Below are 15,017 nucleotides of genomic sequence, written 5' to 3' on the forward strand. Positions count from 1 at the left end.
TATTTATAAAAATAAACCTTGATTATCCTGCTGCCATTGAGCCATTCTTTGGCTGCCATTGAAGCCACAGAGTCTTTCCAGTAAAACTGAATTTTTTTTGAGAGTTCATGCCAATGACTTAGGTATTGATGGAATGTGGATAAGATAATGCTGCCTTACAGCCCTTTGTGTAACTGATTTTTTTTCAAGTATTCTCTTCTACTTTTTTTAAAATCAAAGAAGTATTTGGAAAGGAATGAGAAAAGAAAATTGGTTTTAGTTTAATAAGTAGTATCTGATGGAGAGGAGCAAATCAAGGAAGAGGGTGTGGGAAACATAATATTGTTCTGACTTAGAAAATAAACAAATCTTCATCAACCAACCTTCTTCCAAATACTATAAAAAACTTTGAATAATCATTCTCCCCTTTTCAAAGTAATTTCTTTTGAAAGTCATCTCACAATGGGAATACCTCTGGTGTTTTCATATATTATTAGATACTAGAGAGAAACTATCTATTATATCCCTTTTATCTGTCCCTTTTATTTTTTTACAGTCTAAAGGTGTTTGAGGCCCTCTCTATAGATCCTGGGTATTCTTTATGCCATATTCCACATATCTAAACCCGTGGTTTTAAGAAAGGAAAAAAACGCAGCTTTTTGTGATGATTTTTTTTTTTTTTAATTTTAATGCATCCTGTTTTGAGTCACTTTAGAGTTTATTAAAGTTAAATTTATTCTGGTTTACAGACTCTAGAAGAGGTTGAGAAGACTGAAGGGTACCTTATGGATAGGATTTTGATGCAGGTGATTTTTAGCCTTGCCAAGGCTGGATATCCTCAGTACATCGAAGATATTAAAGAACGCATAAGATTTGAAAGGGAATTAATTCCAGGTATGTCCTTGGTTACTACAGCAGGTGTTTTGCTACTCAGGGTGGAGAGGGAAAGCATTTTCTTTTTTTTCCCCCCCCCCCCCCAACAATAACTGATCTTACCAAAAATAGGTAATTTTGTACTTTTCTCTTGAATACTTAGGGAAAATAATATTTTTGCCATTAGTTTGTGGATTCATTTGTGCTGCTTTAGATCACATTTTATAAAATTTAAATATAAACCGATTTTAATAATTTACATAGGAAAACTAATCTACCGATTTTTTTTAACTTCTAAAATTCATTAAGATTTTATAGGAAAGCAGTAAGTGTGGAGTCCTTTCTTCAAACACTGTTGTAATTCCTGTTGTGACAGCTCTTTGTGAATATCATAAAAAGGGAGACTAAACACTGAATATAGTTTTCTTTATCTACAGTTAAAGTCACTTTTGGATCCCAGTATGCATAATCTGATTGATAACTGTTAATTATACTTCATCCATTTTTTCTTTTTTGACGTGTCTAGAAATGTGTTTCTCTTATTTAGTATCCTTCTGTCATGCTGCAGTGGTGATGCTTCTCTAATTTTTGGCATGATCTTCTAATGGGAAAAGTGAATTTCATTGATAATATAAATAATTCTGAAAAAGGTGGTCTCAAATTTGGTTGGTTAATGTTGTTTAAAAGTATGCAAATGATACTTGTAAAACATTTACTTTCCTAGCTTTCAGTAATTTTAGTAGTTTAATGCGAAATAGTTATATGCACTTATTTAATTTTCTTGTTCTCTGTTTTTCAATTGCTAGATGCAATGAACCTGTGTTTGACTCTGATAACTCATGGCTTCGAAGATATAAGTTTCCATATTTTGAAGTCTCTTAATCATTTATCACGTGATAATATGGACCAGGGTAACTTCTTCTTGCAACACTGTGTAAATAGAGATATGGTATGCAGAATAGTAATACTTTTTTCTTAATATACTATTAACAGTATATTTATATAGTTTAATGCAACTGTGAAGATGAAAAATGGTAAATTTGTTTTGTATGGTTCTTAAAGAATAAAAGAAGGATTTTAATATTTCATATCAATTTGCATAGTAAATTGAAATTTACAAAGGAATCATGTTTGGCATGTGTAATATACATTTCCTAAACATTAGAAGAATCTGACATTCTTAACAAATTGAGAAATGGAAAAATATATTAAATTAATTTTTGAAATTCTTTGCAGCCTGTGAACAAGCTGAAGCAATTTTGTAGTGAGTTAAAAGAAGCAAAAATGCACTCGGCACCATTACCGTTTATTTTGCGTTGCGCTTTGGAGGCCAACAAATCAGGTATTCTTATTTAGTTATTTTACATATGCTTATTTAAAGTACTTGGTCATTGTTTAATTGTCTTGTGAATGTTTTTAGCCTTGGCTATTGATGTGATGAAGATGATGAAAGAGGAAGGCTTGCCACTCAGACCTCACTATTCCTGGCCACTGCTAGTTGGGTTCCAGAAAGAGAAGAATCTTAAAGGTTAGTTATCTGATAAATGCTCCTCTAGCTTTATTGCAAACCTAGTGCACAAATCTTTGTTAAAACATTGCTATGAGATTCAGCAGACTCTTGAAAGTAAACGAAGACCTTGCTGCATTTCTTTGTTACAAACAATTTTTCCTTCAGAAAGACTTTTTTTAAAACCTCCTTTCTTACTTAATCATGGTACAGTTGTACAAATTTAAAGTCTAGCTTTGCATAGAGAGATGTGAGAGAGTGTTTAATTATCTTTTTAACTCTTCACATTCTTTCTGCCTTCTACTGGTTCTTTTTGCTGCTCATGACCTTTTACAGAGTTTACTCTTGAAGAAACTGAAATCTGAATGAAGAATTTAAAAGTAAGGTTATGTTATAATAGCCCTCTTGGACTGCAAACCAAATCCTTTTTTTCAAGCCAACTTCTTATTATCTACCTGATAAGCCAAACATGAGTTTTGTTACAATAATAAAAACTACAGGAGAACTTCCATTGCTGAATGTGTGAGCCTGACCTGACAGCATACTGATTGAAGGACAGAAATGCTCAATCTTTGGGATTCTTAAGTAGGTTTAAGCATTTAGCATACTTTCCCCTGTTACACATGGGGATGTCTACAGGATATGAATAAGAATTGAACAAATATTAAATTTTAGAGTACAGTATCTAATTCTTTGGTTTGCGTTATTGGTAATTCAGAAAGAATGGTATTGTAAAAAGATGCTTTTAACAGAAGTACTTCCCCCTTGGGGAAACAAAAAACTGTCTTTTTCATCTTATCTCACAGTATAATGTGCTTTAGAATGAGATGCAGAGTTGTTAGTATGACACTGGGTGACAAACAAAATGCACAAACAAAAAAAAAGTGCTTTTAGCAGACTCTTCATATCGCAATTTTATCTTAAATATACAGTCACATTCCAGTTTGGAAGAAATGCTGAAACAAGTATTCCCTAATTGTTTCTGGCTATAAAAATGTCTCAAGTCTTTTTCAAAAAGCCTTTGTGAAAACAATATTCAGTTTTTATTAACTCCTTAGGCTCTGTTCCTGCTAGACTACTTCCCAAGTTTATCTTCTCCCAGGTTTTCAAATGCTTGAAAGTTCTATGATATTTTTAAAGTCTGGCAACGTTGTTTTAGTTGGGTCCTTTGTGACTTACTTGAAGTACAATATTGCCAAAAATAAGTAAATTGAAATCAGTGTCATACTTCTCTAAGTGGATGCTGTCTACTGAAAAAAACATGCTTTCTGTTACTCCATGTAAAATTTCACCTCACTAACACAATTATAAGAGACGTCGGAAGTATTTTTAGATGTAGAGTTAGCTCCCAAAACTGAAGCAGTATCTGACTGTCGAGGGAAACTTAAGTTTTCCTATCTCTCTTGGTCTTTGGCAAGAACAGAAGTTGTCTTAATTTGGCCTCCTACTGTAGAAATTGACTATACTTTGGCTAGTAGTTCCTGCTGGAAGTCACATAAGCAAATTGAGAAGAAAACTGATGAAGGAACCCTGGCTTTCTTTGCCATTTTCTAGAGAGCCTTTCTTTTTCTATCTGCGAAGGCATTGGATACATAAGCTTGTGTATGGCTGTATGATAATACTGTGGATTTGCAAACATGTTTTTGTAACCTGGTACTTAGTCTCTGAGTTTGAATTGTCCGGTGGGAACGTTACTACTGTGTGCATATCTACAAGTCAGTGATTTTGCAATTCTTAAAATACATAAGATAGAAGATACCTAAGCAATTCCTTCTGCAGTGAAGAATCAGTGGAATTATTCTTGCTGCAGTGAAACAAGTTGTCTTGTTCTTTCCCATGTGTTAGCTCACATTCATTTTTTTGAAATTTAGTAATTAAAAAATGAGTAAATAATATCCACTATCTAAAAATGCAACCAATATGCTTGAAGGAAAGTAAATAGGGGGAAAAACCCACCCACCCTGAAATTGTTTCATAGAAATAATAGAACAAAAAATAATGCTGCAGTGAGAAGCTAAAGGTGACAGCAGATAGTAAATGAACAGAATGGTGCTTTCCAGCAGCAAAAAATAATAGAGCTGTGTGAACAAACGTATAGATAGACACTGTATCACATCTCAGACCAAAAATGAGGTAATAATTCCTTTCTCTATAAAGTAGTAATGCCCAGCCTAATGTGTATAATTTTGCATCTGGGTATAGGTGAGGCTGAAAATGGACAAGAACTTTGAGGAAAAACTATTTAAAAACTGATAGGAGGTAGACAGTGGACTAAGTAATCATTAAAGAACGTAGAATATAAACAACAACCTATCTAGAACTGCAGGGTACAAATGTCTGAATCAGTATGTATAATGTGACCCAAACAATTACATAAACAGTAGCAATGTTTAATTATACGTTTATCTAATGTTTATTACAACAAAAGCTGACACTGGATATCAAAGGAAATTCACTAACTTCTGTATTATGGAATTGAGTTTGAAAGAAAAGTAGCCGTGAAGTGGGGCTAAGGGGAATGAAACTAAGCAAGGCCATTTTTAAATATATTGTAGAGAACTTAAACACTCTGAAATAGCAAACAGCTTTTTTCAGTCATTTTATATAGGCAAATAATTTCAGATGGGGCATTCTTGCTTTTATGCGCATCTGTTATATAAGTTCATAATTACTTATTTCCATGGTATTTACCTAAGTAAATGCTGTTAGGCTTTTAGGAATGGAGAGTGCTTGCAGGGTTTAAAAGATCAATATGCGGTGGATCGGAAACTGTTACTGGCACGGAGATTCATCTTGTATCAGATTATACACTAACAACAGGAGGGCCTAGTATAAATAAGCAGAAATGTTTGACTTACACGTGTTACTGAATATTTTATAGCTCCCCTTCATCTTTGTATAATCATGTTATTTTTAAATACAGTTTTTAAAAGTCAGTTGTGTATTTCACTTTTGTTTTCTACTAAACGGTTACATACCTAAAGCATGATTAGTGAATGGTAATTCAGTTTTTACTTTGGGAAATAAGGGAAATAGGAGTCTGAGTCTAGAGAGGAATAAGGATGGTGATTTCACAAAGTAACTGCTTGAAATACTGTTTTGTAGACAGGCTTTTCTGGCAAAGAACTTCCTAAGTGCATCTGAAATTAACAGCACAGCAAAAATATGTTAAATATTATGTTGTTTTCCTGATGGCAACCTCACTTCTCAAACTGGAGGGGTATTTTTTTTGTTTCCTTAGAAAACTACTTAAAGCCCAATTTTACTGCTGTTGCACGTGTAGAACTGTATGTAACTGCCTTAGAAATCCCCCCTGTTCTGATAGGACTGCTTTAGGAAGAAGGCACGACTTACCGTGAGAAACTTAAGAAATGAAAGGTGAACTAAAATGCAAATCTCAGTTTTCACTTCTTGAAAAGCAGCAAGTTGCTCTGCTCTACCACAGAAATATTATAATCATCTTGTAATTCATCATACATCATGTATTTGTTCTCGGATATACTGATTCAAGGCGGGAATCTGTTTTGTTGGGTGTTCGAGTGCTGTTTGAGTATTGACTAAAAGGAGAACAGAAGTTTGGCTGTGTTTTGTTCCCTATTTCTGTCCTCTCTCCACTCACTCAATTATTTGATTTTAGATACTCACCTCTTGCAGTCCTTGCATATCTCAGCCCAAGATCTCAAAAACCTGTTCTTGATCAAGCAGGGAGATGGCTGGAAGACTTTACTGTGGGTTTTAGTCATACCCGGTCTTCTGGATCTCCAAAGTGGGGTGTGCAAGGCAATACACTGGGGTGTGACCAGGCTGTTAGTAAATTAAAAAAAAAAATTATTTAATCTTTTTTTACTTTCTGTTTTTGTGTATCTTTTATAATGTGCATAATATATCAGTGCAGTAGTACATGTATATAATGCCTAAATAAATATACGTGTATTGGGAGTGTGTTCTCAAAAAAGTTTGGGAGACCAGTGTTCTAGATAAACATGACTGCACTTCTGTCTCTCTTTTTTAGTCTGTTCTTTGGTTTGGGGAGAGAGAAGAGGTTAGTGTATTTTCCCATATGAGGAGCAAAGAGTTTCTAAAAGTCCACACACATAATGCTCAAATCCTATTTCATGCGTGTATTTGACGATTTCATAGTATTTTGACTGAAGTGGGAATGTTTCATTGCTTTGTATTGTGGAAGATATTTCTGTGATGATAAAGTAATTCTGCTCTCAGTGAGGTAGGAAATGTGTGCAAAATTGTAGGATTCTGTGTTGGTTTTTATTAATCTGCTATTCCCCCAGAAAATTGTACATCAGCCATCTTAGAAATGAAGAAATGTGTGGCAGCATTTTTAAGTTTGTGATTAATTTGGCTATGTGCAGTATTGTTACTGGGATTCCTCCTTAATCTGCATCTCACTGTTGTGCTGGTGTTCTAATCTTCATATGTGCCCTTTCCTACTCAGGAACTGTGCCCTAGTAGACATTTGTGACAAGCCCGTTTTCTACTCTGTTCTAGATACAAATTTGAACTCACATCTCCTTAGTTTACCACACTTTATTCACTATGGTATCTAGTTCTCGGTCTTCAAAATAATTTCTAGTGATACAGATACAGTTATTTTTGAAAAGGTTTCGGCGTAAGAGGACTTAATGTATTTTTTGGGAAGTTGAAAACATGAAATAGAAACTAGCTGTCAAAATTTGAAAGGTATCAAGAAGGACTTACTGTAATTAATTCTTTATTCATTTTTTTTTCAGATTCTAGGCCAAAATCAGAGTTTTGTTTAAGGCAAACTTGAACAGATGATGCGACTTTAATCTAGTGTGACTTGCCTGCATGTATTTTCAAGTGCTCAAAGGGAATTCACATTTGATTATTTGCACCATAGTGCACTGCATAAAATATTCATGGAAGTGTCACTTTTCCATAGGTGGCACTCCAGGGCAAAGACAGGGACTTTGGGAAACTTTACATTTTTAAAGTAATAAGTATGAAATGCAAGTTGAAAAAAACATATGCTGTTTGGTACTGGTGTCCTGCAGCAACTGACAAATCATTTTTAGACCAGCAAAAAATTATAATACCTGTATTGGTTTTGACAGGGGTTCAGAGTTTGCTAGCTAGGGTTACTGTAAGAAGTTTCTGCAAATCAGAAGAGTGTGAGCAATTAAAAAGCATGACATATACTCCAAAACTCTACACTCTAATTGCTGAACTATTAAGGATTGGTAACTGTTGTCTTCAAATGCATATCTACAGTAGTAATATACAATCTAGTTGTGTGAATTGATCTGAACCCTGTAAAAGTTATAGTGTAGCTTCACTGGGGCTTGGGAGACTCCAGCCTTTCTCTGAATTTCCGGTTTGAAGCTGATGCGTTGATAGAGTAATCAACCTGTTTGCTTACAAAGATGTTACTTGTTTTAAACAAATTTAGAGACAAATCTTGGAAGTTTGCCTTGCTAATCAGGGTTGGATACTGGGAACAAAGCTAAGAATGTATTATGTATTGAAGAATGCATTTGTGTCTTGAATTTGATTATATACTTTACACCAAATTTCAGATTTGTTTTTTATGCACAATGATATGGACATTGTGATACATAGCTCTAAAAGATGTTTTGCAAACGTGATTAAAAGTAACTGTCATATATTCACTGTGTTAGAAAATAACTTTGTATACTAGCAATTTCCAAACTAGCTGAGAGTTTCATGTTTTTGATAGTACGGTACAGAACAGGAAGTTTAGTGAATCTATTTTAAGTTTCACAATTAAGAACTTTATTAACACCTAAAATAAAAATGCAGGATTTTGCATGGCAATTTCAAGCAGCGAAATTGAGGAGGCAAGTCCTTTTTTTGAAAAGCAACATTTATCTTTAAATGTTGAGTCTCAAGTTTTCATTTTTCTGAAATGCTTAGCCTTACCAATTTTGCCTTTATAGGTATCTTTGAGGTCCTCAAAGTGATGCACGAGTTGGAGGTGGAAATTGATACAGAAACATACACAGACTATGTTTTTAAAAATTTTGCTGATAGTGAAACTGCCCGTGCCCAGCTGAAGGTGAGTTTACATTTAGAATTCATAAAAATGACTATTGTGTGGCTTGTTTTCCTTTAGATCCCGGTAGTGCTTACTGTGTTTTTCTCCTGCTGCTTTTATTTCTCCTTTTCAGAGCTAACCAAAATATTTTGCACAAGACTTACTGTCTTTCTGTTTCCTGAAGTGAAAAACTAAATAAATGAATGATGTCCTTTTTTTACTGGGGATTAGAACTATTACAATTGTTTCTGGTGAATTTTTTTTTTTTTAACTTGCTAAAGAATTCAGAATTGCAGACTAACCATCCCACTCTTTCTGCCTTCGGTAATGTTGTCTCTTGCAATTGATTTCAATACAAAAGCTGGATAGTTTTTGATCAGTAGCAACTTATCTTGCTAGCTATGTAGACTTCTGTAGAGCACCTTCTATGTTCTCGACAGCTATCAATACAGGAATGCCAATGTCCTTTGGGAAGGAAGCAGTTAAAAATAGAAAGAATCAGAAGGTCTTCTCTGTGTGTACTTCCAATGATTGATTGCTTTATCTCTAGAAAAATGACTGCCTGTTTGAAACTGTTGGACTCTCTGTAGCAGAAATAAGATATGAAGCAGCACATGGGAGACTGAACAATGTTCTTTCTCTATGTAAGTATTTTTCATATTGCGTGTTACTACATACTTGGCTGTAGTGTTGATTGGTTGTAGGCTGAGATTTACATATATTAATGTATGAGGTTTAAAGATATGTGGGAAACTTGAGCAAAGCTTTTATTATGTGAGGTCCTTTCTGATGAGATGTCAGACTGCTTGAAACGACCAATTCGGGACAACATGTCATGGTTAAATTCTTTTTTAGTATTGAACCTGGCCATAAGATTTATGTATAAGATATTTACAAATCAAAGCTTTGCTGTGATTGTGATATGATTATGATCCTCTTGTACTTAGAGAGCTTAAGGAAACAATTTGCCTTGCACAGTGACTGTTAAGTTGTTGGTGCGGGGATTGTTTTTGTTTGCAGCATCTTACAACAGGGTGCTAGTCTAACAATATGGCTCTGAAGTACTACCGGATTATTAATGAAAGAACCAACTTTAAAGAACTGATTGGCACTGACGTTAACCTGAGGGTGCTCTGCTGATCTGTTGGTCATGGAAGTTATGTGTATAAATTTGGTGGATTAATTAGGTGATGAAGTTGTAACAGCATGAGTTAATCACTTTTTAAGAGTTTTCTCCAAAGACTGTTCTGATGCTCAGTGCTTGCAAGTGTTGTGGTTAAACCCCAGCTGGCAACTAAGCCCCACACAGCCGCTTGCTCACTCCCCCCCGGTGGGATGGAGGAGAGAATCAGAAGAGTAAAAGTGAGAAAACTCGTGGGTTGAGATAAAGACAGTTTAATAGGCAAAGCAAAAGCTGCGCACGCAACCAAAGCAAACCAAGGAATTCATTCACTCCTTCCCATCAGCAGGCAGGTGTTCATCCATCTCCAGGAAAGCAGGGCTCCATCATGTGTAACGGTTACTTGGGAAAACAAATGCCATCACTCCAAACGTCCCCCCCCTTCCTTCTTCTTCCCCCAGCCTTATATGCTGAGCATGATGTCATGTGGTATGGAATATCCCCTTGGTCAGTTGTCCCAGCTGTGTCCCCTCCCAGCTTCTTGTGCAACCCCAGCCACTCGCTGGTGGGATGGAGTGAGGAGCAGCAAAGGCCTTGACTCTGTGTCAGCACTGCTCAGCAGTAACGAAAACATCCCTGTGTTACCAACACTGTTTTCAGCACAAATCCAAAACATAGCCCCATACCAGCTACTGTGAAGAAAATTAACTCTATCCCAGCAAAAACCAGCACGAAAAGTTAATATATATCATTGACTGAATGTATGGGATGATTTGCTTGATGAAGCAGGAATATATGTTTCTCTTAAAAATTTAAAACAAATACAGTTTTCCTTTGCCTAGTATACTGAGACAATAATAAAACACCTAAATTTGGACTAAATCTGCTACAGAATGCTTTTTTAAACAACAGTTTTATGTGTCCAAGGTTCAGGGAAAATCTTAAACAGTCTTTTGCTGCAATTGTTATTAACTGTTTTATTTAACAAATAGAAATATGTAGTTTATACACCATGACCCTCGGAAGCTGTTGTGTTGAAAATGAGTAGTTACTAATCAGTGGTTTAATTTTTGTATTGGAGATTTATCAATTAGTGAATCTTTAAGATTCACCTTACATTCTGCCATTATTTTGTTTGTTCTTTTTATAAAAAAAAAAACATTAACCATGAAAAATGAAGTACCTAAAATAACTTTGAAATTTTTTTGAAAGGATAACTATTTATTAGGAGCAATGAAATCTCTTCTGGAAAGTGAAATAGGTTGGTTTTTTTTTTTGGCCTACATGAAAAAGTAGACCCACCCCTGCACACTCATTTTGGTTAACTGAAATACTCAGGTTTTAATTGGGGTATAAGGCACAAATACGTGTGTGCCTGGTATAGGGGGTGGTAAATGTATATGATATGGAAAGTATGATACAGGCTCATATAGTAGGCTGCATTCTGTCTTACTGTCATGAAATTAGTCTCACATAGTGTATTATTTAACTGTTGTCTGTGTGTTGAATTTAAATCTTGTAGTGGTATTTCTGTGTGCAAAGACCAGGGTTAATAATTTGTGGAGACATACAAAATTTCTTTTGAACTTGAGCTTTAAAGGAAGGTACTTCCGTAAATAGTTTACCAAGCTGAAATGAATGCTAGTAAATCTAATTAGCACCTATGTAATGATAAGACACAGATATTAAACAGCTGATTTTTTTTGTTTGTTTAGTTTTTTTTTTTGACTTGGCTCCTTTTGCAGTATTACAAAGAGGGGAAAATAGATGCAGTATGGAAAATAGTTCAAGGTTGTCTCATCAGTGTAGTCGGGGAAGGCAAAGGTTGGTTATTAATGCTGGTTGCTATCTAGGTGTATTGATTCAGCTTCTCATACCTTATAATGTATAGATTTCTGCTACTGACAAGATGAAAACTACGAAGCATCAGCTGAGGAATCTGGGCGCATAAGGCGGTGTACATGAGAGCCGCTTTTTCCCTTTATCATGCCGTTCCATTCCACTTCATTGTCAGCTTCTTGATTTTCCCAGACTTGTTTGTTGCTAAGGAAACCAGGTTGCCGATTGTCAGCAGCAGCTGAGCATACTAAGATGCTTTTCTGCTCGTCTTTTTATGAGCAAAAAGTTTATTATACCACTGGAGGAGGATTTGTAGTGCGGGTTTCTTGAAACCAACTTTACCTGAGATTTTCAAACTAAAATAAACGTTCCAACATTTAAAACTTTAGATTTTCTAAATGCCTGGAGTTAGACTAAGGAACGGTTTTAGCATGTTGTTCCTGCCTTTTATTTTCCAGGTTCCTGTAGAGGTGGTGTTTTTTTTCAGTTCTCTTCTACCATACACCATATTGCAGCCCGTGCTGAAAGGGCCCATACAGGACTTAAATGCATCTACTACTGTATTTTTTTTCTTTGCTGGACTACGGTGCTGGAATGAGAGACAGCAATTCTAGAGGAGGAAGGTAGAATGATTTGGAATATTTAGCCAAGAAATGACGTGAAGATGAGGACATAGGGCATAACTGTAAACGACCTCTCAGGGACATGTAATTTTAAGTAATTTTATAGTTTCCTTTGTGTTCAACCAATATTGTAAATACCAACATTTAGAACTGTGTATCTTTCTCTTTTTTCCCCTTATGTTTAACTTAATTCAGTGGATAGCACTTTAGATGGAACTATTTTTTCTTTCTTGTCAGGCAATTTACACTGGCAGAAGCAAACATCTAAGAAAGTGTCATTGTTGTTGGTTTTTTTGTTTGTTTGTTTGTTTGTTTTTAATAAAAAAAAAGAAGGCAAAATTGTAAAGCCTATTTTAAGGCAGGTATGTCAGTCTGAAACAATTAGCAGATCATTTGCCTGTGGTGGATCTTTTTTGTTCCAGTGCTAATATCTCAAGTTTTCTTGATTAGGATTGATTGGGTTTTGTTTTGCTTTTTGGAACATAATATTTTCTTTGGTCTTGTACTTTATTCCAGATAAAATGCTTACTCCTATTACTAATTTGTATAAAAGACTAATGTATTAACTATTGCCATTAAAGGCAATGAAGAGGGAAAAATCTCTTTTAGAATATTTGATCTTTTTTGAAATGGAGCAGCTTTAGAGCTGATAAAACCAGGACTGTTTCAAATACCCTGGTATTTGAAATCTTGATATACAAAAGTTTGTCAGCATTTACTAAACTAACGGAATAGTTCTTCTAATGACACCCTATTTACGTGACCTACTGACTTGTTGCAGTTCAGGGATTTTTTTACAATGGCTATTTAGAAACATTTCTTTCATTTACAGTGTCTTCAGCGAGCACCCCTCCTATTGATATTCGTCAGTTTAGAAACAGCCTTATTTTGGGTTTTAAAAGGTAAGGTTGCTATACGAATACCTCTTTTTTTAACTCTGTAGCAAAGTTCCCTCTCTCTTTTTGCCTTGTTGAGCACAAGTCTGCACAGTCTCCTTCCCCCCCACTCCAGGTTTGAAAATTTAAGAGTAGGTTCCAGCCGTAGCAGATCCTTGTTCCTCTCTGCTGTCCCTGATTCTCTTGCCTCTACTATATATGAGCATATCTTTGAAGTATTATATGTAGTAGATTAAAAAGAACTTCACTGTTCTTATTTGTTCTGTGGTATTTGACAGTATATGAACTTCTCAGGGTAGTAAACATTCGGGGTTTTATATTTATTCACTTTTTTGTTTACAAACTGCTATGTTAATGTAAGTTTTCCCTAAAGATTATTACTATTAACCATTAAAGTAAATGGGTGCTTAATGAAGATGAAATACCAATAGGAGCCAGGGATATTCTACTACATCTGGTATCTTTCTGTGCCCTCGGGGTTAATACGATTCCTGAATGCTCACAGTTAACACCTAGTATTGTCCTACATTGCCATGACTTTGTATTCACGGCCACATGATCCTGTTTTGCAAGGAGGGTTCCTTGCTAACGTGCAGGGTTGTCTTAAGCTTATGCAAGTGTATGTGAATTAACAAGCATTTCTATCATTCACTGTTTGCCCCAGTCAAACATTTAGGACTGTGGATGAGGGTTTTTTGCAGCATACCTACACCCCTGGGAACCAGAGAGGTCACTTAATATTACTCAGGACCAGTCTCTGAAGGCTGATTTTGTTGACTAAGTTATTTCCTAAAATTTTGTAATGGCTGTGAGATATAACTATGTTTAGGTTGGATATTAGTAAAACATACCAGGTGAATATGACCAAAATAGTTTCCTAGTAAACTGCAAGTTCTGTCTAGCTCTATCTGACCCTGCTCTACCATGGGAAAAGGAGGAGAAAAAGCAAAGTAGTGTTCAAATTGTGTTTGTTAACTAGGCCCTAGCTGACCTTGACATCCAAGGGATAAATGAAATAATGTTTTAGATCCAATAGGGGTATTTTCCTTTCAGGGCTATGATATTCCTTTTAGGTGTTTATATATCTCAGTAGTCAGCCCCAGAATCATCCGTTTCAGATGTATTAATTAAAGTAACAAATTTTTGAAACGCACTTTCTCTCTGTAAGTATAGATAAATATTCAATTGAAGTAGGACTTACACTAGAAAGGAAGCCATACCAATGTTTACCACACACAACCAATGCTAGCATGAAATACTCCTACCACTGTGTTGTGGTTTAACTCGGCAGGCAGCCAAACACCACACAGCCGCTCGCTTACACACCCTCCCCCGTGCCGCAGTGGGATGGGGGAGAGAATTGGGAAGAAAAAAAAGTAAAATTCGTGGATTGAGATGAAGACAGTTTAATAGAACAGAAAAGGAAGGGAAAATAATAATAATATTAATAATGATGATGATAATAGAATGTACAAAACGAGTGATGCACAGTGCGATTGCTCACCACCTGCTGACCGATGCCCAGCCAGTCCCTAAGCAGCGATTGCTGCTTCCTGCGTAACTCCTCCTGGTTTATATATTGAGCATGATGTCATATAGTACAGAATACCCTATCGGCCAGTTGGGTCAGCTGTCCTGGCTATGCTCCCTCCCAGCTTCTTTTGCACCTGGCAGAGCATGGGAAGCTGAAAAGTCCTTGACTTAGTGTAAGCACTACTTAGCAACAACTAAAACATTAGCGTGTTATCAACATTATTCTCATACTAAATCCAAAACACAGCACTATACCAGCTACTAGGAAGAAAATTAACACTATCCCAGCCGAAACCAGGAGAGTTGTGCAGGTGTTCAGAATGTGATTTAAAGTATCTATAAAACGTTATCAACTTGTATTGTGAAAACTTGCTGCAGAAGAATCATACTCTCCTCAAGTGAAACAGTTACTCTCCTCAGCAGTGGAACAGCTAACGACTGTTGTGATTTCAGTAGTTATTGGACATTTGGGCTAAAAACTTGGAATTCTGAGAGAAATTAAGGTTGTGGGTTTTTTGGTGTTTTTTTTTTTTTTTCGTTTTTGTTGGGTGTTTTTTTTGTTGTTTTGTTTTGTTTTGTTTTACTTCAGCTTACTGTTTCCCCCTCTCCTTGC

General features: G+C 35.6%; 1 protein-coding gene across 4 annotated transcripts in view; it reads left to right on the plus strand.

The window, feature by feature from the left end:
- Positions 1–15,017, plus strand: part of LRPPRC (leucine rich pentatricopeptide repeat containing) — a 93,726-nt gene that overhangs the window by 16,473 nt on the left and 62,236 nt on the right. For all 4 annotated transcript variants that reach the window (XR_012673134.1, XM_075146929.1, XM_075146932.1 and 1 more), the window contains exons 8-14: positions 729–873; positions 1,659–1,801; positions 2,089–2,194; positions 2,273–2,380; positions 8,296–8,414; positions 8,944–9,037; positions 12,808–12,877. Coding sequence is in view for 3 of the 4 variants with exons in the window: in XM_075146929.1 (XP_075003030.1) it covers positions 729–873; positions 1,659–1,801; positions 2,089–2,194; positions 2,273–2,380; positions 8,296–8,414; positions 8,944–9,037; positions 12,808–12,877 (785 nt within the window). In the remaining variant the exon portion in view is untranslated. The remainder of the gene's footprint in view (positions 1–728; positions 874–1,658; positions 1,802–2,088; positions 2,195–2,272; positions 2,381–8,295; positions 8,415–8,943; positions 9,038–12,807; positions 12,878–15,017) is intronic.

Source organism: Calonectris borealis, chromosome 3 (assembly GCF_964195595.1).
Source record: "Calonectris borealis chromosome 3, bCalBor7.hap1.2, whole genome shotgun sequence".
Classification (NCBI taxonomy): domain Eukaryota; kingdom Metazoa; phylum Chordata; class Aves; order Procellariiformes; family Procellariidae; genus Calonectris; species Calonectris borealis.